General features: G+C 42.7%; 8 protein-coding genes across 10 annotated transcripts; 5 read left to right on the forward strand and 3 right to left on the reverse strand.

Annotated features, from left to right (window-relative positions):
• Positions 1–440: 440 nt before the first annotated feature.
• LOC6898146 (larval cuticle protein 1) lies at positions 441–1,145 on the reverse strand. Its single transcript, XM_002138188.3, has 2 exons — positions 1,039–1,145; positions 441–969 (listed from the first exon to the last, which is right to left on the reverse strand). The coding sequence occupies exons 1-2, from the start codon at positions 1,048–1,050 to the stop codon at positions 565–567; spliced, it is 417 nt and encodes a 138-aa protein (XP_002138224.2). The 5' UTR covers positions 1,051–1,145; the 3' UTR covers positions 441–564.
• A 1,417-nt stretch (positions 1,146–2,562) lies between these two features.
• On the reverse strand, positions 2,563–3,240 carry LOC4803600 (larval cuticle protein 2). The gene is made up of 2 exons (XM_001360259.4): positions 3,133–3,240; positions 2,563–3,053 (listed from the first exon to the last, which is right to left on the reverse strand). The coding sequence occupies exons 1-2, from the start codon at positions 3,142–3,144 to the stop codon at positions 2,685–2,687; spliced, it is 381 nt and encodes a 126-aa protein (XP_001360296.4). The 5' UTR covers positions 3,145–3,240; the 3' UTR covers positions 2,563–2,684.
• Positions 3,241–4,313: 1,073 nt separating this feature from the next.
• LOC6898147 (larval cuticle protein III/IV) lies at positions 4,314–4,946 on the forward strand. The gene is made up of 2 exons (XM_033378351.1): positions 4,314–4,420; positions 4,489–4,946. The coding sequence occupies exons 1-2, from the start codon at positions 4,409–4,411 to the stop codon at positions 4,813–4,815; spliced, it is 339 nt and encodes a 112-aa protein (XP_033234242.1). The 5' UTR covers positions 4,314–4,408; the 3' UTR covers positions 4,816–4,946.
• Positions 4,947–5,941: 995 nt separating this feature from the next.
• Positions 5,942–6,573, forward strand: LOC4803601 (Larval cuticle protein 4). Its single transcript, XM_001360260.3, has 2 exons — positions 5,942–6,047; positions 6,111–6,573. Exons 1-2 carry the CDS (start codon positions 6,036–6,038, stop codon positions 6,435–6,437), a joined length of 339 nt encoding a protein of 112 aa, XP_001360297.1. The 5' UTR covers positions 5,942–6,035; the 3' UTR covers positions 6,438–6,573.
• A 499-nt stretch (positions 6,574–7,072) lies between these two features.
• On the reverse strand, positions 7,073–10,754 carry Cyp4ad1 (Cytochrome P450 4ad1). The gene is made up of 9 exons (XM_001360261.4): positions 10,548–10,754; positions 9,544–9,653; positions 9,196–9,475; positions 8,678–8,747; positions 8,482–8,608; positions 8,256–8,420; positions 7,958–8,198; positions 7,707–7,889; positions 7,073–7,641 (listed from the first exon to the last, which is right to left on the reverse strand). Exons 1-9 carry the CDS (start codon positions 10,711–10,713, stop codon positions 7,418–7,420), a joined length of 1,566 nt encoding a protein of 521 aa, XP_001360298.3. The 5' UTR covers positions 10,714–10,754; the 3' UTR covers positions 7,073–7,417.
• Positions 10,755–12,691: 1,937 nt separating this feature from the next.
• Positions 12,692–15,084, forward strand: Cyp4e2 (Cytochrome P450 4e2). The gene is made up of 5 exons (XM_001360262.4): positions 12,692–12,915; positions 13,436–13,545; positions 13,611–13,960; positions 14,020–14,564; positions 14,623–15,084. The coding sequence occupies exons 1-5, from the start codon at positions 12,756–12,758 to the stop codon at positions 15,036–15,038; spliced, it is 1,581 nt and encodes a 526-aa protein (XP_001360299.1). The 5' UTR covers positions 12,692–12,755; the 3' UTR covers positions 15,039–15,084.
• Positions 15,085–15,587: 503 nt separating this feature from the next.
• LOC6898148 (cytochrome P450 4e2-like) lies at positions 15,588–17,716 on the forward strand. Of its 2 annotated transcripts, none has more exons than XM_033377864.1 (5): positions 15,588–15,815; positions 16,016–16,125; positions 16,190–16,539; positions 16,659–16,866; positions 16,961–17,160. In XM_033377864.1, the coding sequence occupies exons 1-5, from the start codon at positions 15,656–15,658 to the stop codon at positions 17,057–17,059; spliced, it is 927 nt and encodes a 308-aa protein (XP_033233755.1). In that variant the 5' UTR covers positions 15,588–15,655; the 3' UTR covers positions 17,060–17,160. The 2 variants fall into 2 exon arrangements, with proteins under 2 accessions (XP_033233755.1, XP_002138226.1); XM_002138190.3 differs by adding an exon at positions 17,261–17,716 and having other exon boundaries at positions 15,593–15,815; positions 16,659–17,203.
• Positions 17,717–18,058: 342 nt separating this feature from the next.
• LOC6898149 (cytochrome P450 4e2-like) lies at positions 18,059–20,476 on the forward strand. 2 transcript variants are annotated; one of them, XM_015183714.2, is made up of 6 exons: positions 18,059–18,217; positions 18,311–18,768; positions 18,827–18,936; positions 18,993–19,342; positions 19,402–19,946; positions 20,015–20,476. In XM_015183714.2, exons 2-6 carry the CDS (start codon positions 18,609–18,611, stop codon positions 20,428–20,430), a joined length of 1,581 nt encoding a protein of 526 aa, XP_015039200.1. In that variant the 5' UTR covers positions 18,059–18,217; positions 18,311–18,608; the 3' UTR covers positions 20,431–20,476. The 2 variants fall into 2 exon arrangements, with proteins under 2 accessions (XP_015039200.1, XP_002138227.1); XM_002138191.3 differs by having other exon boundaries at positions 18,318–18,768.
• Positions 20,477–21,012: the final 536 nt, after the last annotated feature.

Below are 21,012 nucleotides of genomic sequence, written 5' to 3' on the forward strand. Positions count from 1 at the left end.
GCTATTGATACTGATCAAGAATATATATACTTTATAGGGTCGGAAACGATTCCTTCTGGACGTTACACACATCCACTTTTACCACAAATCTAATATACCCCAATACTCATTTTGAGTATCGGGTATAAAAAGTAACAGCAAATATGTGGCAAAGATACCAGAGATGACTTGGAGTTTGAACATGATATGATCTATTTGAACTTCATATACCCTTTGTTACTTTTATAAAGCACCGAAGAACACGTTTTCTTAAAATGTTGTGTTATTTTGGCGGACATGACATCTTTATTGAGCGCAATAAAACATCAATTAATTGTGCTAAAAAGTTGCGAGAATCGAAAGCGAAATTCGAGTGTAGCAAACCCGTTGGACAGGTCGGAATCGAAACCGTTATGTTACAGTTGATTGCAATCGAAAGTAGCAAAGTCAAAGTCATGATCTCGTTACTGTAATCATTAGCAATCATTTGCATGTATTTGAAAGTCAAGAAGAACTCTTATAAACTAGGTAAAGAAAGGTATCCAGAGAACAGTCCATGGTGCGATCGGTAATCAGGGTGGGACCTTAGTGATGGGAATGGTGAACGGGCTCGGGGGCCTGTGGGTGCGCCTCCAGCCAGGCAACGGCACGGGCAATGGCCTCTGGGATTGGTGGTGGAGTGGGGAGCACGGCACCCACGGGCTGGTAGCCATTCTCGTCGGCCACATACTTGATCTCAACGTGCTCGCCCTCGGGCGAGATCCAGCTGAAGCTGCCGTGGATGTTGCCATGGACATCACCGCTGGAAGCCTGCTGAATGCTGTTGGACACCAGGAGATCAGCATCGAAGCCGTCGGCGCGAACATCGCTGTGCTCGGACTTGACCTCGGCATGGACATCCTCGGAGCGTCCCACTGGGTGGGGTACCTGAGGATGGGGAACATGCGCTACGCCGGCGGCGGCCACTCCCAAAACTGCGAACACCATCATCTAGGCGGAGAAGATGGAGATTCACCCATTAGAACTTCGAGTCCCTCGGCTGTCCTTTGAGCTACTCACAAACTTGAACATTTTTGGTTGTTGATTGCTGTCGTGCCGTGAACGAACGTTGACTGATATCTGACTCTGGTCGGGTCGAGTCTTTTTATATGGTTCTTAATCCAGTTGATTCACCTAACAAATTGCTACAACTTGCATTCAATTGTGTTTTTGAGTTATGGGATGACATGTTGGATGCGCCCGCACCCATAAAACCGACAACAACAGTTGCACCAAAAAAATCGTCACATGGCGACAGCTGAGCAAATGCCAAACAACGGTGTCACTTACTATATACGCGTATAATCTGTTAATAAATGCTAAAATGAAACAGTCGCATCAATAAAAGTGCAAACGGGTCTGGCAGCATCCCGAAAGCAAAACAAGTTCATCAAGCCTCCAAAAACAGCTCCCCTCTTTCTTTCTAACTTCTAAATCGATTTTGCTGTTGCCTGTCGTTACTTTAAACCAAATCTTCCGCAGCACAGAGATTCTGCAATCTGATGCTTAACATCAAAGCATTGACATAAAAATGTTCCTCCTAGCGCCTAAGTTGATTTATTGTGTAGTCTCTGTTTGATCTCGATGTTTCCGCCTTTTCTGACATGGATTTTGGAACATGTCTGCCAATGTTGGTTATTCATCTAAGAAATGAATATTGGTGCTCGAGCAGATAATCTTGGGGATTTTAGCTTTAATCCCTTTCACATAGAAAAGTTGACTAAAACATTTTTATTTTTATAATCCTATATATTAAATTGAACAAGGTCAACATCCCATTAAATCTGTGTATAGTCTAACTTAAATGAACTTAGATCATCATCCAAACATCCTTACAAAAAAGTGTCATATTTTATATAGTTTCCATAGAAACAATTGGTCTATGGACCTTAAGCTTATAATATATTTGAACGTTCATCGAATCTACAAAATACAAGAAGTTTGAAGCTCATCAAAATGAGCCAAATTCATTGGCATTTAAAATTATAGCACGTTACGATACGAAAACATTTATTTGTTGCTTAGTTCTTCATACAATTAAACATTCAATTAATTAACGCACAGTTACTAGACTAAATATACTGAAATCGGGGAATATTTTCTTGAGCTATGGGCCTAGGAGGTAGCAAATCCATAGAATCCTTTATCCGAACGAGTTGTATTAGCTGTTGGCACAGAACCTAGTATTGGCCACTTATTTTTGTATAAGTTACGTTTTTATTTGTAAAATTCCTTGCTAGAAAATCCGCCAGGAGTAATACAGTTCTATGACCTATTGGGCTTGTCAAATTGAGCTCCAATCCGTAGTCAACTGTACTAATTAACAGTAGTAGTAGGTAAATAGTAAGTTTCAAACTTAGTGCAACTGCCCTTTAAACGCCTTAATGACAGAGAGAGAGAGAGAGAGAGAGCATGCGGCATCCGGCATCCGGCGGCTATATCAGTTCCAGCGATTACGTGTAACTACTTAATTAAATCATAAAACCGCATATATAGTACTGAACGTTCCCGTCCGTTTTTTCCAATTTAAAAAAGGCTATGAAATGTTTTTTACTGCTTTAGGCATATGCATGTATTTTTCTGGAAATCAAGTAGTACGGCTACACAACTAGGGAGATATGCATCCATAGGACAGTCCGTTAATCGATCCATATCCAGCGGTAGCCTTAATGATGAACTCCGTGCTCCGGAGCTTGGGGGTGAGCCTCCAGCCAGGCAAGGGCACGGACAATAGCCTCTGGAATTGGTGGTGGCGTGGGGAGCACGGAACCCTGGGGCTGGTAGCCGTTCTCATCGGCCACATACTTGATATCAACGTGCTCGCCCTCGGGCGAGATCCAGCTGAAGCTACCGTGGGCATTTCCATGGATGTCACCGCTGGCGGCTTGCTGAATGCTGTTATCAACCACGAGATCGGTGTCGAAGCCATCGGCCCGAACGTCCGAGCTGAGGACCTTGACCTCGGCGTGGACATCGTCCGAGCGGGAAACGGGAGCAACGGCGGCTGCCAATCCCAAAACTGCGAAGACCATTACCTAAACGGCCAATATGTAAGTAAGGGATCCGTGATTAGTTGAGTCTTTGAGTCCAAAAGTAATCATTTGAGCAACTTACAAACTTGAACATTTTTGATCCTTGATTTCTGTCTTTCCGTGAACGAACGTTGACTGATAACTAACTCTGTTCGAGCACAGTCTTTATATATGATTCTTAATCCATTTGTTTCTCACAACGAATTACTCGAAAAAAGCTTTTTATTTCGGGCTTCGATGGCGGATATATCCATAAAGCTAGCCAATACTGCGCCAATAAATTCTCCTCTCGACAACAGCGAAACAAATGTCAAAAAACTGGTATTAAGCTTCTGAATAGAAGATAAAATGAGACATGCTCTAATAGCGATAATGCACGAAAGGTGCAGTAGAGCAACCTGTGTTCTGTCCTTGAACTAGAGAACTTGTAAATTGGGTATAAAATTACTTATAACTAGAGACGTAGAACAGTTGCATAGCAGAAATTAAGATAATGGTATAAGCCTTTCAAGGTACATTGGGAGGACATTTGCTTATCTTTCCGAACAACCCAAAACCGTAAAAATAAATTATGAGGACCTGGCAACGTAAGTCCAATAAGTCATAATATTTGTCACCTAAAATTATTTCCTAACACGAGAAATGGACTAAATCCTGAAAAAAACTCGTTCTCCTAGCTAGTAAAGACCTTTGATTCGTATATGTATATACTTTTATAGCAAACATAGAAGTACGGAAGTGTTCCTCCCTCTATTCATAATCAGACCAAATGAAACAAGTAATCTCCCAATATAATTTTCAGAGTATCAAACATTTCTGAAACACACCTAATAGCTTTTAACTTTAACAAAAATGCAGCTTTCTGACAGAGTTGTCATGATTTCATACTCGAATTAAGGTTTCGAAGACCCCGAAAAATATGCTACGCAACTACATTAAAGAGAAATTTTGATTCGGATCTTTAATTAATTCTTAAAAAACATATCTATATGAATGAAACCATTTTCAATAGAACATTTTTTAAATGCACGTATGTCATAGAAAAAGACTGTTTCCGTTTGATTCAAGCTTATATTTCAGATGACTAAACATGGAGCTTGCTAATGCGCTCGCTCTCCTGGACATTGCACATCACGTGGATGGAGAATGATTTTAGAATACGATTAAACATCAGGAAGATTTGCATATGATACTTCAGTCCATATGGGCGGGCACCGCTTATGCTAAGAATAAATGCTAATTTAAAACGGGTTGCATCAGCTTCGAGTTCCGCGGCTTTATTTCGGCCTATAAAAAGCGATGCTTGGTCCCAGATCATCATCAGTCTCACAAGTTCTATTGCCTGAAACAAAATCAAAATGTTCAAGATCGTAAGTATTCCGGTTCCCACCAGCACTTTTGGATCATCTACAATTCGAATAACGGATATCCCTTACAGCTGCTTGTCTGCGCCCTTGCCGCCCTTGTGGCCGCCAACGAGAATGCCGAGGTCAAGGAGCTGATTAATGAGGTGAATCCCGATGGCTTCAAGACAGTGGTGTCCCTGAGCGACGGCTCTGCCTCCCAGGCCAGCGGCGATGTGCACGGCAACATTGATGGCGTCTTCGAGTGGGTCTCCCCCGAGGGTGTCCACGTTCGCGTCGCCTACAAGGCCGATGAGAATGGCTACCAGCCCTCTAGCGATCTTCTGCCCGTCGCCCCACCAATCCCAGAGGCCATCCTGAAGTCTCTGGCCTGGATCCAGGCCCACCCCAGCAAGGAATAGGCACATCATCGACAAGGACATCACTTCGACTCGAAGCAGAAAGTCTGGGAATGGATTATCCCGACTCACTGCATACAACTTAGAATATGAACAGTACACTGAAAATAAATAATATTTTCTAAAGAAAACAATCGAAATAAATTTTTAAATAGAATGAAACTTTATTGGAGTCAAAAATTAAGGAAACAATTTAGGTAATAATAAATGGACCACAGGAATTCTAAGTCTTTCTCAGATTATGCTACCATAAACGTATGCTCGATGCTTTACGTAAAACTATAAAACATACCATTATACTAAGTATATAGCAAAGTGAAAAATTGGAAGTAGTTGTCAACGACTTAGCCATATACAACATGGTATGTTTGGTAGGATAATGTTTTAGAGTCCCAAAAGCATTTCTGACTTTGTCCAACGATCAATCGTTAATCGATTTATAGTCCAGACGATTCTTGGTTTGCAAAATTTCGGGGATACCTATTATATAATAATGATGATTAAATAATGATATTTCAATATTGCTTAATTTAAAGCTCGAAATTGATAAAAAGTACATTTGTCAAAAGTAGAAAAACGGGTGAAGTGCACTAATTTTGTATATTTGAAGACATTTTAAAAGTTTTGAACATATAATTTCTAATCCTACCGTCGAAAATTAAAAGAGCTCCAAAAAATATGCTATGGAGAGGTTTTTTAAATTCATTTTGAGTACAAATTTGAGGTATATTATAAAGTATATGTTAAATCTGACGCAACAACTAGATCGAGCATGCCACAATTCTAAACTGGAATATTGACTTTCTTATGAATTAATTACTGTCTGCACGAGCTTGCTTAGAATTTCCGTTATAGTCTGGATAATTATGCGGCGCATTATAATCAACGAAATATCTAAACTGCCACTGGAAGTCGCCTTAAATGGATCACAGAACCAGCTCAGATAATATTTTCAGAATAATAATGGCGGTAATTTGCATAGAAGAGTACAAAAAAGTGCAGCACACAGTTTTTATTGTCCTAATCGTCCAAACTCTACACATAGGATGATCTGTTAAAGATTATGGAAAACGAAACCGAAATGTTAATTGAAAACGGGTTGCATCAGCCTCGAGCTTGAGCTTGAAGGTTGACTTTAGCGTATAAAAGCGATAATCGCATTTATTTTGGCATCAGTCTCACAAGTTCTCTAGTCAGACAATCAAATCAGAGTCCAAATCAAAATGTTCAAGATCGTAAGTATCTCCAAGCCTGGATAGCGTTACATAGGACCAGGTAATAATAATCAACCCTTGCAGCTGCTTGTCTGCGCCCTTGCCGCCCTTGTGGCCGCCAACGAGAATGCCGAGGTCAAGGAGCTGATCAATGAGGTGAATCCCGATGGCTTCAAGACAGTGGTGTCCCTGAGCGACGGCTCTGCCTCCCAGGCCAGCGGCGATGTGCACGGCAACATTGATGGCGTCTTCGAGTGGGTCTCCCCCGAGGGTGTCCACGTTCGCGTCGCCTACAAGGCCGATGAGAATGGCTACCAGCCCTCTAGCGATCTTCTGCCCGTCGCCCCACCAATCCCAGAGGCCATCCTGAAGTCTCTGGCCTGGATCCAGGCCCACCCCAGCAAGGAATAGGCGCATACTCGACTATGACTTCGGAACGTTTCGGAACAGCAAGTTTGGATTCGGAATTTTCTTAGTTGCTGCTTCTTGGTTAGGTTCTGAACAGCATGATGTAAAAATAAATACAATTATCTAAGCTCAAATATAATTATTCAAGGTGATATATCAAACAAGAATAGCTTTAAAGGTTTTGCCCACGGCTGTTATTACACACATCCCGTGGATGTAATCCCGGTGAATCTGTAACTAAAATATTCTGGTAATAATTGCAGATTTCAGATTCCTAGACATTTCTATTTTACTTGGGTTAGGAGTTTCAAAAGTGTTCCCCTTTGTCTTGACCAATCTGGCTGTCTGATACATTTAGATTCAATTAGATTCGCTTCGATGTGACAAAACCAGAATCGTAAATACGAGTATGTTATGACTGTCTAAGGGGTAAAGTAACCTGTCGCTATTGGGGTGCCTGAAGGAATATATATAATTTATCTATCTAAGGTCGAATTTTAGATGAGTGGACTTTTATTTATTACTCTCTTCTTCTCCACATTTATCATGAATTAAGAATGATTCCACCCAGAAGATTCCGATTTTAAGTCTGATTATGATGTGCCACACTCCAACCGACCCAAGTAAAGGTCAGCAAAGATGGTGCTGTTCTGTGGTTTATTTTATGAACTGGTAAGCTGTCTTTGGGATTATCAAATACCATTATGCACATATGTATGTAGGTTGTGTGAATTATGCAATAAAACAAAAATATAAAACGAAACTGCCAAACCTTCAAATGAATATTCATTAGCAGCGACTATTTAATGGAGTGCTAATCAAAATGAAATATTTTCCAAGTTAACTTTGATGGTTTATGGCAAACAATGGTTTGCAATGTCTGAGAATAGACTAAGTCTGTAGACCAAACCGGGATACATTTGCCTTGACATTTTCAGTATGGATATAATTTAAATTTTTAGTATATAACGCTTTGGGTTAAATCACTCCACAAATGCTCGTTTGCCCAGCCTGATTTGTATGCCATTCTCCGACTTGAGAGTCACCCGAATATTCAGCACTGGATCGTACTCGCTCTGGGGAACACACTCTACCTGGGAGTGATCGTTGATGCCCGAAGACAAGCCATTTACAGGGGGCAGGATCTCGAAGTTGCGCACCAACTGAGATATCAGGGCCTTCAGCTGATACATGGCAAACTTTTCGGCTAAAAAACGGATAAATGATTGAGTTAGTCAGTTGATAAGGTTGGTTCTTAGGAAGAGACCCTACCAATGCAACGCCTGGGCCCAGCACTGAAGGGGACACTCTTGAAGGCTTCGATGCCGACATCTGCGCCTGCAGTCTCGAATCTCTCTGGACGGAAGACGCACGGCTCCTCGAAGTACTTCTCATTGTAACCCATGGCAATCAGACACATAATGACCGTGGTGCGTTTCGCCACCTTTGTGCCGTCTGCAAGAGGGGGAACGTAGACTGAAATGTTTCTCCATAGGACTTTGATTCCATGTCCAACTACTCACTGATATCGATGGGTTTGCGGTTGGTTCTCGCTATCAGCGGGACGGACGGGTACAGACGCAGTGTCTCGCGTATGACCAGCTCCAGGTAGCGCATCTGATCCAGCCTGCCTATATCCGCTTCTGCCGTGAGATCCTGTCCAAAGATGCGCTGCTGCTCCTCGAAAACTCTTTGCTGAATCTCCGTGTGCCGGGAGAGTGTGTACAGGGTGAAGGAAATGGCGGCAGCAACTGGATCGTGGCCCTATATCAATGAAAACCATTTATCGAAACTGAAGATCACTTGGCTTGGAGCACTTACTGCAAATATAAATGTGGATATTTCCTCTATAATCTCTCGTTCCTTAAGGGCACGCCCGTCTAGCTTAGCAGCCAGGAGGACATCAAGGAATGGTTTATTGATTTTCTTGGTCCTTTCCCCACAAGTGTTCTCATCCGCCAGTTGTTGGCGTCGCTGCGTGATAATCTAAAGGAAAATATTGAATATTAAAGCACACCCAGGCAATCCCTTGTACTGAGGTACTTACTCGGTAGATTTCCCTGCGGAGCAGAGACAGTGCTCTTCGCTGCTTCATGTAGTACGACGTGAGGCGGAAGAGGGCATCGAAACGCTTCACGATGCTGAAGGTGCGCTCCTGGACGACATCGCAGAGACTAGGGATGAGTAAGGACTGTAAAAAGGACTCGACTTTCGGCGGATGACCTGACGGAGATTATACTTACTCCTTGATGGCCCCATGCAAATCGGACGGCTCATCGTTGAGTGAGTTGCTGACCAGACCAGTGGCGTTCTCTGAGTAAAAGAACAGAGGGAACAGAAAAGGCAGAACTTAAGGCTTGAGTATGGTCAAGTAGAGGCTAAACGAAGCTAGACGAAACTTCAAAATGGTTAATAAATTACTCCAGTTAGTCGAGGAATATTTCAAAAACCATGTTAACCGTAGAATATCAAAATGTTTCGTATTGTGGAGATGAAAAGGGAATGTACCTCAACCGCAGGTTTTGCGAGCGGCCAAAACTTTTTCCTACAATCTGCGGCACTTGTAGCCATTTTCTATGCAATAAATCTTCTTTGTAAAACGTTCATAATAAATTACAAAAAAAAAAATAAACGAGCGGAGCGCCCAAACGCAGGAGAGCGAGGCTCTGCCCCAGAAAACTCCGACATGACAAATGTGCAAAGTTTTCCATGGGTCGCGCTGCTCTGCTCTGCTCTGTTCGAAAGCGAATCCTTCACTTACCACACACAATATCCAGAGTACATTTGGCCACCAGCTCCTGAGCGTCGAAAACCTCCAGCGTCTCTGTCAGTTCATTGAGCTTCTGCACAAATTTGCCGCCTGTTCGATGAACCACGCGCAGATAGCCCTCAATGGCCGACCGTTCAAAGGCCGGCATATAGAGCTTTTGATGCTTCAGCCAACGGGCACCGGAACTGGTTAGGAGGCCATCGCCAAGCCAGGGTCGTAAAAAGGAGTATAAGTGCTCCTTGTACAGCAGAGATGAACTCGACAAAATGTTCTGCAAGTCGAACACAATGCCATACTCGTAAATGTGGAGTGCGAGTGTGTGTTGGAGTGAGTACTCACCTGAATTTCCGCTGGATCACTAAGCATCATGTGATACTGCAGGAAGACCAGTGAACGAAATCCCTGAAAATCATATTTCCGACAATACTGCAAAACCTTTTTCGGATACTCTGTGGAAAAAGTAACATGAAGCCAGAATGTTAGGCACTAAAAAGTTTAATTTTCCATCACAAGTCTGTTGTGGAAACTACACTTGAGATTGTAGTCTGGATTTGTACATCTGCATCCACATATATGTACATTTCAGGTAGCTGTCACTTGACTGCGGCATTGGTGAACCCATATCCCAATGTTCGAAACGAAATGTGAATGCCAACATGTGAATGCAGCCTGTGGGTTTTGGCAACCTCAAGTCTCCCTGATTAAGTTTGAGCCCCAAAATATGATATGGTTATAAATGGAAGTCGCTATGGAATGGTTGGAGCTCATTGAATGCATCAAAAAGTGCACTGGCAAATGATTGAAGTTGAGCCTCAACCGGTGAATATACTCGCTTTTCACTTTTCTTCACGGTTCATGCATTTGAGGAGGCGAATCCAATTGAAGAGCAGTCTAAGCTGGCTGGCAACAATGGACAACAGGCTCTGCCGGGAAGCAACCATCCGACCATGCAAAACTATCAGTTGATGTGCAGCATCCATTCTCTGTGCAAGCCCCAGGCCATTGTGCATTTGGAATGATTGCTTTAGGCACGTGCATGGCAAAGGGAAAACAATACCGAATTATTCAGCTGTGCCGTGGAAAAGCACTTGGGAAAAGCGCCGAGAACTTGATGAAAATTGCAACAAGTACGACAACATACAATACAGCGAGAAAATCAAAAACAAATCGTTAAGCTAAAAGCGAAGCGTACATCCCAGTCCCGGAAGAAATCGAATGCACTTTTTATGAATAAAATGCACAATTCCCATCTCAGCACATGTTAAATTCGATCAGAAAAAGCTATTATCCAACGAACCTTCAAGAGTACATAAATATAGGCAGGCGGATGGAATGGTACTCACCCGCTGGCTTCAGACCGAACTGAAATATATTGCCCACAAAGGGGTAGGGCGTTGGTCCTGGTATCATTTCCATAATGCCAGCCATGTGGTCTATGTAGTTGAATATCTTGACACCTTTGAACACCAAAATGGTGGCCAAAATTATGGCAATTGCAATCAAAAACATGATCCCGATTAACTGTGCTCCTCGGCTATTACTTTCAAACTGTTTGTTCTACTTCGAAGTCTGATTATACGTACTATGGAGGTGACAAATGTTTCCCACCGATAACCCCATCGATAGCTTATCTTACCTTAACTTTCTTCAGCCAACTAGTTTGTGTGTGTGTGTGTGTGCGTGGGTGTGTTTGTCTGTGCTGTTTTCTGGTAGTCAGCAATTGCTTTTCGGTAAACGCATCAAATAACACTATCAATCTCTCAATTAACATGGTAGTTCTTTATGACATGCCCCTTTCGGTAATTGGTGAATCGAATTACACTAGTTCTGGCCTAGCCAAGGCAAAGAACTTGACTCACTTTACTGTGCGGTAATGACGCGTGGGTCTAAAGGTTGTTCTATTTGTTCTGTTAATCAACTGATATTACTACGAGTATGTGTTTGTTTGAGAAACAGAAAAGAAAGGGGGTTGGTATGACTAACACAGTCAGAGGAAATATATTATCTATGAGCTATTATTGATTTAATTAAACAAATATTAATGATTTCTACAAGCAAACACGAACCTGAAGTATTGGCACAGAAAGTACTTTTTTACGAGGAGATTTTCGAAGAACAAATTATTGTATACAATAAATTGATTTATATACTACAAAATTGGCAATTTTGACCAATTTTACTAAATTATTTAAGAACTATTCTAAAACGAAACGAGGGGGAACGTTGGGAGTTGCTGCGGAGACCGCAACTCTACAGCTCTCCTCCGGCAGACGCCGCTAATATTGAACGACACGTTCGAGAGAGACAGAAAATCAATCTGAGCGTGACGTCGGTCGCTGCGTAGCCTTTGCAAATTGATTTGTTCCTTTTGGCTATAAAAATGATCTGATCTGATCCAGATTCAGATTCAGCGATCTGATAGATATTGTCATTATCTATGATTCTGCGTTTTTGGTTATCTCGTATCTTTAAAATTGTGGATGCCACAGATTTTTGTCCTTTGTGGGGGCGGAAGTGGGCGGGGCGAACTTTGAAATATTCTTGTAGCAGTGACATATCACAGAAGTCTGGATCCAAAACATCGTTGCTCTAGCTCTTATAGTCTTTGAGCACTTGGCGCTGAAGGGGACGGACAGACGCACAGACAGACAGGGCTCAAATGACTCGGCTATTGATGCTGATCAAGAATATATATGCTTTATGGGGTCGCAAACGATTCCTTCTGGACGTTACACACATCCACTTTTACCACAAATCTAATATACCCCAATACTCATTTAGAGTATCGGGTATAAAAAGGTTTCAATTGAACATGGCATTCATTCGGCTGTTGATTGGACGCTCTGTTAAAGGGCATACTTTTGGGCATAGCTGAATAGTAGTAGAACAATACTCTTTCATTAATTTCCGATTTCTCGTTCTCTTTTTATTAACCAGTTCAACTCTCTCTGGCTCCAAATTAGGCATGCACGCATGTACATATGTATGTGCATATGTGCCAGACATTTGTTTACCTTTTTCGGGTGTGTTTTCCTCTCTTTCTCAAATAAACAGAGAAATAATCATAAGTGGATATGCCGAACCGTAGTAACCAATATAAAGCTCTGCTCTTCGAACTGAGTTCGAGTAGAGTGGATGGAATTTCTTGTGCGATAATAAAATCAAAGGAACTTTGTGTAGAATCGGTATAGTGCTTTTCACAATGACTGCGCTCTCTTACCAACTTCAGCTCCGTTATAAACTAATGTTGGTCAAAATAGTCAAAAACTTGAATTGGTAAATGCCGAGTCACGCTGAACGCATCAAAATACTTATATATATATATGTATGTTTATGTGAATGTGTATTCATACATATGAAGGCAGCGAGTTACTCCAAGATTTGGCAGCTGACCTGCGATATAGAGAGTGATAAAGAGAGAGCGGCGGGAGAGCGTGCGGGATTGAGGAGTCGAACGCTATCATTAGTATTTAAAGCCAGAGCCGACCATATTACACTCCCATTTTCGTAGTCCCCCGCGAACGGAGAGGTTGACAGAGTCGCGATCGAAAATGTGGTTCGTGTTGTATTTGTTTCTGGCGCTTCCCCTGCTTTTAGTGGCCTATCTGGAGCTGAGCACGTTTCGGCGCAGAAGAGCTCTGAATAAATTCAAGGGCCCGAGCCGGTTGCCAATCGTGGGCAATGCCCACCAGGCCGGCAAGAATCCCACAGGTGTGTGCTGGTCCATCGAATCTCCTTATCTCCTGAATCGGAGTACGACTGAAACAACCCGTCTCGAATAGCGTTGTGACTGATGACTGCATTTGTAATTTTCTCAGCGGCAGTGCTATTCCAGTTGGGTTGTTTGCGGCCAAACAACAACTATAAAAACAGAAACAGTGCATAGCAGCTGATAAGCCTATGTCCCATGTACTCGAACACCCATAAACATATGTACATGCTCTTTATTTGCTTTTCTCACCAGACAATCTCCTGTGAAGATAGCATCGAGACTTTGGTCAGAGTGTTTACTTAAACTAAAACTACGTGTGATACAGACGAAATTAACTGCGATTTCATGTGAAAATTTTCGACAGATCATTGCGTGTCAATCTAAATGAAAAACTCGTTCTCAATCGTACATATGTACAAACATTGAAAGCCTTTAGAATCTGAATGTGAACTGCGCACCCAATTGAAATGTGTTGCCTGTGCTCCGACTAACAATGAGTTTGTTCTGTTCACCCTATAGAGATTCTCGACCAGGTATTCTCTTGGTGGCATCAGTATGGCAAAGATAACTTTCGCTTTTGGATAGGATCTTACTCCAATTTGATCATCACCAATCACAAGTACTTGGAGGTAAGCAGTACAACCAACTCTCCATCGAAAATCTCCCAGAATTATTCTGTTTATGCTTTCTCCAGTTCATACTCAGCAGCCAGACACTGATTACCAAGTCCGATATCTATAACCTTACCCATCCATGGCTGGGGCTTGGCCTGCTTACCAGCACGGGCAGCAAATGGCACAAGCATCGAAAGATGATTACGCCCTCCTTTCACTTCAACATCCTGCAGGACTTTCACGAAGTGATGAACGAAAACTCTACAAAGTTCATCAAGCAGCTGAAGCAAGTGGCAGCCGGCGACAGTATTTTTGACTTTCAGAACGAGACCCATTACTTGACTCTGGATGTCATTTGCGACACTGCCATGGGAGTGTCCGTGAACGCAATGGAAAATCGCAGCTCCTCCATTGTTCAAGCTTTCAAGGAGTAAGTATTGACAGTATTGACTTATGAATTCTGTTGACAGCTGGTCTTCTCTCTTATAGCATGTGCTACTGCATCAACATGAGAGCCTTTCATCCGTTCAAACGTAATGATCTGTTCTTTCGCTTGGCTCCCGACTATCCAGCCTATTGCAAGACTCTGAAGACCCTGCAGGACTTTACCAACAATATCATCGAGAAGCGTATCAAGGCCCACAAAGACGGAACCGTTTCGGCAAGTCAAGGTGATGAGTTCTCTCGCAAGAAAATGGCCTTCCTTGACACCTTGCTGTCATCCACGATCGACGGTCGCCCGCTTACGACTCAGGAGCTTTACGAAGAAGTCTCTACTTTCATGTTTGAAGGACACGACACAACCACTTCCGGAGTGTCCTTTGCAGTTTTTTTGCTCTCCAGGCACAAAGACGAGCAACGAAAACTATTCGATGAACAGCGCGAAGTGATGGGTGACTCCGGAATGGATCGTGATGCAACCTTCCAGGAAATCTCTGAAATGAAATATTTGGATCTGTTCATCAAGGAGGCACAGCGCGTGTATCCCAGCGTACCATTTATTGGTCGCTATACTGAGAAGGACTACATTATTGGTAGCTTATTGGCGGTCTCGAAATAAACCGTTTGATAACTTTTCTCTTCATCCTGCAGAGGGCGATCTTGTGCCGAAAGGTACCACCCTTAATTTGGCACTCGTCATGCTTGGCTACAACGATCGTGTGTTCAAGGACCCGCACAAGTTCCGTCCCGAACGATTTGAGCTGGAGAAACCCGGTCCCTTCGAGTATGTGCCCTTCAGTGCCGGTCCCCGCAACTGCATTGGCCAGAAGTTCGCTCTGCTGGAGATCAAGACGGTGGTGTCCAAAATTATTCGCCACTTTGAGGTGCTGCCTGCCCTGGATGAGCTTGCCTCCAAGGATGGTTACATAAGTACTAGCCTAGGATATCCGCCTGAAGAAAGGAAGAAGCGCGACTTGCTTCGCCACAAATACGATCCTCTTCTCTCTGCTGTTTTGACCCTGAAGGCCGAGAATGGTCTCTTTATACGCCTTAAGGAAAGGCACTAGACTCTACGGGTTAGAATAAACGTTATTGTTGAATATTATATCCTAATTCGTTTTGCTTATTTAATAAAATTCATGTTCCGCAGATTAGTCTAAGTCGAGAGTCCAAGAAGCTCAATAATTGCTAAACTCCAAAGAAAAGATTGCGTGGCATACGCTTGGGCTTACGGCTTTCACATAAGCAAGTAGAAAAGCTTGGAAGATCACTTCCCTAGTCACTCAGCTGTTAAAAACAACCTGACCTAGTCCACACTTATCTAAAGCTCAGTCGCTAGAGATAAACAGAGAGAACTTTATGGTCGATAATTTAGGTAGGTTTTCATTGTCTTGCATATAATTGTGAAAGTGATTGTCAACGAAGGAAGATACGAGTATAGATATATTATAAATACATATAAGAAAAAAAGAAGGTTCGTTAGTTTAAGTCATAGCTTTTTGGTGTAAAGATAAGGCATAGCTTCTTGATATATATATTTACCGTCTTATCGAACATGATCGGATGATAAGTTAAACCATTCGGCTCGACTCGGGTACTTCAGTGCCATCGCTATTGCTGGCCAGATGGCCACTCATAATCGCAGAGTTTCGTGCGCTGTTCGGTTGTGCTGGTCGGATCGGAAATGTGGTTTGCGTTGTATTTGGTCCTGGCGCTGCCGCTCCTTTGGCTGGCCTATTTGGAGCTAAAGTCACTTCGGAGACGAAGAGTACTGAACAAGTTCAAGGGGCCGAAGGTCTTGCCTGTCGTTGGCAATGCCCATCAGCTGGGCAGGACTCCTCCAGGTGGGTGAGCGGAAATGGAGTTTAGAGAGTACATGGTCCTTGGTCTCTCGATAACGTAGAAACTTTGTGCAACGATAACAAGAAGACTTTGATCTGCTTGTTGTGGGTGAGCACCTTTGAAACCTTCTTATCAGATAAGATGCTTGAAATATACTGTATTTAATCCGATTAAGAATAAGTTTCTTCTCTCAACTTTACAGAGATTCTTGGCCAAATGTTTGAATGGTGGTATCAGCATGACAAGGATAACTTTCGCTACTGGATCGGCTACTACCCGAATTTAATGGTCACCAGAACCAAGTACTTCGAGGTAATTAAGCGACATACACATTTTCTAGCTTATATTAGTTGGTTTATTTTGTTTTCCTCGCTAGTTCATACTAAGCAGTCAGACACTAATATCGAAAGCTGAAGTCTATAGCCTCATGCAGCCCTGGCTGGGCTTGGGCCTCCTCACCAGCACCGGCAGCAAATGGCACAAGCATCGAAAGATGATTACGCCCTCCTTCCACTTCAATGTCCTGCAGGACTTTCACGAAGTGATGAATGAGAAATCGACAAAGTTCATCAAGCACCTGAAAAACGTGTCGGGTGGGGGCAGCATTGTTGACTTTCAGGAGCAGGCCCATTTCTTGACTCTGGATATAATTTGCGAGACAGCCATGGGAGTATCCATAAATGCAATGGAAAACCAAGACTCGGAATTAGTACAAGCTTTCAAAGAGTACGTATTGGGTGTATTGCGCCAATTTCGATAGTGAAGCCACGGCATTTTTACAAATCTTCACATCTGGACCTAAATTTGAATGTATCTTAAAAGCAGCTTCTCTTTATATTATATAGCATGTGTTACAACATAAAAGTAAGAACATTTAGTTCTTGGAAGCGAAATCCAACGCTATATCAATTTGCTTCCGACTACCCCGCCTATTGTAAGACGTTGAAGACCCTGCAGGACTTTACCCACGACGTCATCGAGAAGCGCTTGAATGCCCACAAAGAGGGTACCGTTTTAGCCAGCCACGGCGATGAGTTTTCACGGAAAAAGATGGTATTCCTCGACACGTTACTCTCAGCAACAGTTGACGGTCGCCCTCTGACTTCCCAAGAGCTTTACGAGGAAGTCTCCACATTTATATTTGCAGGTCACGATACAACCACTTCGGCAATTTCATTTACCTTATATTTGGTCTCCAGACACCAAGATGAGCAGCGAAAATTATTCGAAGAGCAGCGCGATGTGATGGGTGATTCCGGACTGGATCGGGAAGCAACCTTCCAGGAAATCTCTGAAATGAAATATTTGGATCTATTCATCAAGGAGGCCCAGCGCGTTTATCCCAGTGTTCCATTCGTCGGTCGTTATACCGAGAAGGACTATGTGATTGGTAAATAGCTCACTTTAAAAAAATTAACTTGGATAATTCTGTAATTCCGGTTTGTAGACGGAGACCTCGTGCCTAAGGGTACCACACTCCATATGGGAATATTTATGCTCGGCTACGATGATCGTGTGTTCAAGGAACCCCATAAATTCCGACCCCAACGATTCGAGGAGGAGAAACCCGGTCCCTTTGAGTATGTGCCCTTCAGTGCCGGTCCCCGCAACTGCATTGGCCAGAAGTTCGCTCTGCTGGAGATCAAGACGGTGGTATCCAAAATTATTCGCCACTTTGAGGTGCTGCCTGCCCTGGATGAGCTTGCCTCCAAGGATGGTTACATAAGAACTACGCTAGGCTTGCCGCCTACAGAGAAGAGGAAACGCGACTTGCAACAACACAAATACGATCCCATTCTGTTAGTCGCGATGAGCCTGAAGTCAGAGAATGGAATTTACCTTCGCCTCAAAGAAAGGTTTTAGGCAATGATATTAAAGTAAACGGTATTGCTACTGGCATTTATCTGGCATCATCTTGCTATTCTCAGCTCTCATATAAATAGTTGGTGTGTATGTTCGCGCGTAGTGGATGTATGGGAGCGAACGACGCGACGGTAGAGAACAAGAGATATCGATGCGGTTGAATACATAGCCATGCATACATATGTACATATGTATATAACAGCTGCCTATACCATAGTATTCCATAGTATAGTATGCCATGACTATGTTGCATACTTAAGAGGATATTTAAAAACAGGGTGATTATTGCTAAAAAAAATGAAAGTGCTAAGTTATAATTTATAAAACATAACTATGTATATTTATAGTTACACTTGTTAAAATATAATATAATAATTCTCTTCTTTTATGTTCTCGTTTTTAGTTTGAATCAAAAAGTTTTATGTTCTTTTCTCGTGTACCGTAAACTGAACGATACACTACTTGGAGCCAATATTAATGGGAACAGCATATTTTTAGGATTGATGAAAGAACAGATAAAAACAACTTCTCAATTGCGCAGGTCAGTACAACACACAAGTGAGCATACGATTTAGCTCCAGATATTTACGTAAATACATAACACATTCATTCTCAAGCACAAAATATGTATAAGTTCCCAGTTCTAGAAGAAACAGAAAGTTTCTGAGAATCATCATGAAATGCCCACTGGCATAAATGGCAATGCCATAATGACGGTGCTCGCCCCCCACACTTATCACTGTTATAGACACAAAGCTTACAAACTGCCGAATCATGATGAGCGTACGGTGTCTAGTCGACGTTGTCAACAGACAGACGAAAAATATGAGAATCGTGTTGGTTGCGCTTCTATTTAAGACTTGCGCAGACCCCAATCTAATGCCATATTCTTAATTTACCGAGCACTGAAAGGCATATTGTCGGGATCGAAAATGTGGCTGGTGTTATATGCGTTTCTGGCCTTGCCGCTGCTCGTGTGGCTCTACCAGGAGTTGACAACATTCCGGCGAAGACGATTGTTGAAAAAGTTCCATGGACCCAAACGATTGGCCATCGTCGGCAATGCCCATCAGATGGGTAAAAATCCTACAGGTGAGTAGTGTATAAATAGCGGCAAATTTAATGAAAGTGCGACATACACTCTCCTTAGAAATTCTCGACCAGCTATTTGCTTGGTGGTACCAATACGATAAGGATAACTTCAGCTTCTGGATAGGACCCAAACCCAATATAGTGGTCACAAAGCCCAAGTACATAGAGGTGAGTTCCTAAAGAAAACATCTAACGGAAATAAGGCATCTGCTTTTCCTTCGCAGTATATACTCACCAGTCAGACCCTGATAAAAAAAGCTTATAACTATGCTCTAACCCAACCATGGTTGGGTTTGGGCCTAGTCAATAGCATGGGCAGTAGGTGGCACAAGCATCGAAAGATTATTACGCCCTCCTTCCACTTCAACATCCTGCAAGACTTCCACAAGGTGATGGACGAATATTCCACCAAATTCGTGCAGAAACTGAAAAATGTGTCAGCTGGGGATAGTATTTTCGATATTCAGGATCAGGTTGCCTACTTGACCCTAGATGTAATTTGCAACACAGCCATGGGAGTGTCCATTAACGCAATGGAAAACCGAACGTCCGACATAGCGCAAGCATTCAGGGAGTAAGTATTTAACGACTTCGCATCTCCGTTCTCTGAACATCAGATCCGTCCTAATGTAGCATATGCGAAAACGTGAGCGTGAGGTCCTTCAGTGTGTGGAAGCGTAATCAAATGCTCTATCGATTGGCTCCCGACTACCCCGCCTATTGTAAGACGCTGAAGACCCTGCGGGACTTTACCCACGATGTCATCGAGAAGCGCGTCAAGGCCCACAAAGACGGTACCGCTTCAACAAGCCAGGGCGATGAGTTTTCCGGAAAGAAGATGGCATTTTTGGATACCTTACTCTCAGCAACAGTTGACGGTCGCCCTCTGACTTCCCAAGAGCTGTACGAGGAAGTCTCCACATTTATATTTGCAGGCCACGATACGACCACTTCGGGAATTTCTTTTGCTATGTATTTGCTCTCCAGACACCAAGACGAGCAACGAAAATTATTCGATGAACAGCGCGAAGTGATGGGTGACTCCGAAATGGGTCGAGACGCAACCTACCAGGAAATCGCACAAATGAAATATTTGGATCTGTTCATCAAAGAGGCCCAGCGCGTCTATCCCAGCGTACCATTCATTGGTCGCTATACCGAAAAGGATCATTTAATTGGTAAATGCATAAACTTTTCAACAGGAGCCTTTTTGTAACTCTGTGGCTCTCTATGTTAACTATTCCAGATGGTGACCTCGTGCCAAAAGGTACCACCCTAAATTTGGCACTCATTATGCTCGGCTACGATGATCGTGTGTTCAAGGATCCCCACAAATTCCGACCCGAACGATTTGAGCTGGAAAAACCCGGTCCCTTCGAATACGTGCCCTTCAGTGCCGGTCCCCGCAACTGCATTGGCCAGAAGTTCGCCATACTGCAGATAAAGACCGTGGTATCCAAGATAGTGCGCAACTTTGAGGTTCTGCCCGCCGTAGATGGACTGGAGTCTAAAGACGGATATCTTAATACTACTATGGGCTTGCCCACAGCGGAGAAAATTAAGAAAGAGGCATATCGACACAAATACGATCCAATTCTGTCTTCCGCGATTACACTTAAGTCTATCAACGGTCTTCATATCCGATTAAGGGAGAGGAACTAGATCAAAAGTTGATCAATAAACATAGTTTTTTGCTTGATAAATTCCATGACCTGTGATTTTCATTTTTTATATTTCTAGGTCCATGCTTAACATTACTGTTAATTCTTATCTAGAAGAGACCATTTATAAGCTTTAAAAATAATTGTTTAATAGTAGTTGTTGAGACAACGAGCTTTTTCGCTGACTATGATTGTTCAATAATTTCACAAATTATTAATTTCCGAAAACGTTATAAATTTTATTATAGGTATTTTGTGTGTTGAGGGTGGCCGAAGATGCCAGAGCCTTTTACAATAGTATTAGAGTGACGCACTTGGATGAGGCAAGCGAGCCGATCTCGAGCCAAAGTAATAGATTGGGGACAAAAAGGGTCTGTTCTCCAACTATATCAAGCGGTAACTGCTAGAGCAGGCGCAGCTGCTGACGGCTTAGCGACGGCATAGGAAAGAAAAGATAACAAGAGCGAGCATAGATAAGAATAGATGATTAAATGAGAGCATGTTGCTGAGCGAGCATAGATAAAGCTACGCTTACGTTACGTTAGTTTAGTATAATGACCAAAATAGAAAAGAAAGTGAATTG

This window comes from Drosophila pseudoobscura, chromosome 3, assembly GCF_009870125.1.
Source record: "Drosophila pseudoobscura strain MV-25-SWS-2005 chromosome 3, UCI_Dpse_MV25, whole genome shotgun sequence".
NCBI classification, from domain to species: domain Eukaryota; kingdom Metazoa; phylum Arthropoda; class Insecta; order Diptera; family Drosophilidae; genus Drosophila; species Drosophila pseudoobscura.

What these genes read in the sequence shown, in the direction of transcription:
- Cyp4ad1 (XM_001360261.4), bottom strand. Translation starts at nt 10,713, where the DNA reads ATGTTTTTGATTGCAATTGCCATAATTTTGGCCACCATTTTGGTGTTC. An exon ending in GTGATCCAGCGGAAATTCAG is followed by an intron (nt 9,476 to 9,543) that starts GTGAGTACTCAC and finishes TTCGACTTGCAG; the next exon opens with AACATTTTGTCGAGTTCATC. An exon ending in TTGCATGGGGCCATCAAGGA is followed by an intron (nt 8,609 to 8,677) that starts GTAAGTATAATC and finishes ACTCATCCCTAG; the next exon opens with TCTCTGCGATGTCGTCCAGG.
- LOC6898148 (XM_002138190.3), top strand. Translation starts at nt 15,656, where the DNA reads ATGTGGTTTGCGTTGTATTTGGTCCTGGCGCTGCCGCTCCTTTGGCTG. An exon ending in GCTGGGCAGGACTCCTCCAG is followed by an intron (nt 15,816 to 16,015) that starts GTGGGTGAGCGG and finishes TCAACTTTACAG; the next exon opens with AGATTCTTGGCCAAATGTTT. An exon ending in CCAGAACCAAGTACTTCGAG is followed by an intron (nt 16,126 to 16,189) that starts GTAATTAAGCGA and finishes TTTCCTCGCTAG; the next exon opens with TTCATACTAAGCAGTCAGAC.
- LOC6898149 (XM_015183714.2), top strand. Translation starts at nt 18,609, where the DNA reads ATGTGGCTGGTGTTATATGCGTTTCTGGCCTTGCCGCTGCTCGTGTGG. An exon ending in CAAAGCCCAAGTACATAGAG is followed by an intron (nt 18,937 to 18,992) that starts GTGAGTTCCTAA and finishes TTTCCTTCGCAG; the next exon opens with TATATACTCACCAGTCAGAC. An exon ending in ATAGCGCAAGCATTCAGGGA is followed by an intron (nt 19,343 to 19,401) that starts GTAAGTATTTAA and finishes GTCCTAATGTAG; the next exon opens with CATATGCGAAAACGTGAGCG.
- Cyp4e2 (XM_001360262.4), top strand. Translation starts at nt 12,756, where the DNA reads ATGTGGTTCGTGTTGTATTTGTTTCTGGCGCTTCCCCTGCTTTTAGTG. An exon ending in GGCCGGCAAGAATCCCACAG is followed by an intron (nt 12,916 to 13,435) that starts GTGTGTGCTGGT and finishes TTCACCCTATAG; the next exon opens with AGATTCTCGACCAGGTATTC. An exon ending in CCAATCACAAGTACTTGGAG is followed by an intron (nt 13,546 to 13,610) that starts GTAAGCAGTACA and finishes TGCTTTCTCCAG; the next exon opens with TTCATACTCAGCAGCCAGAC.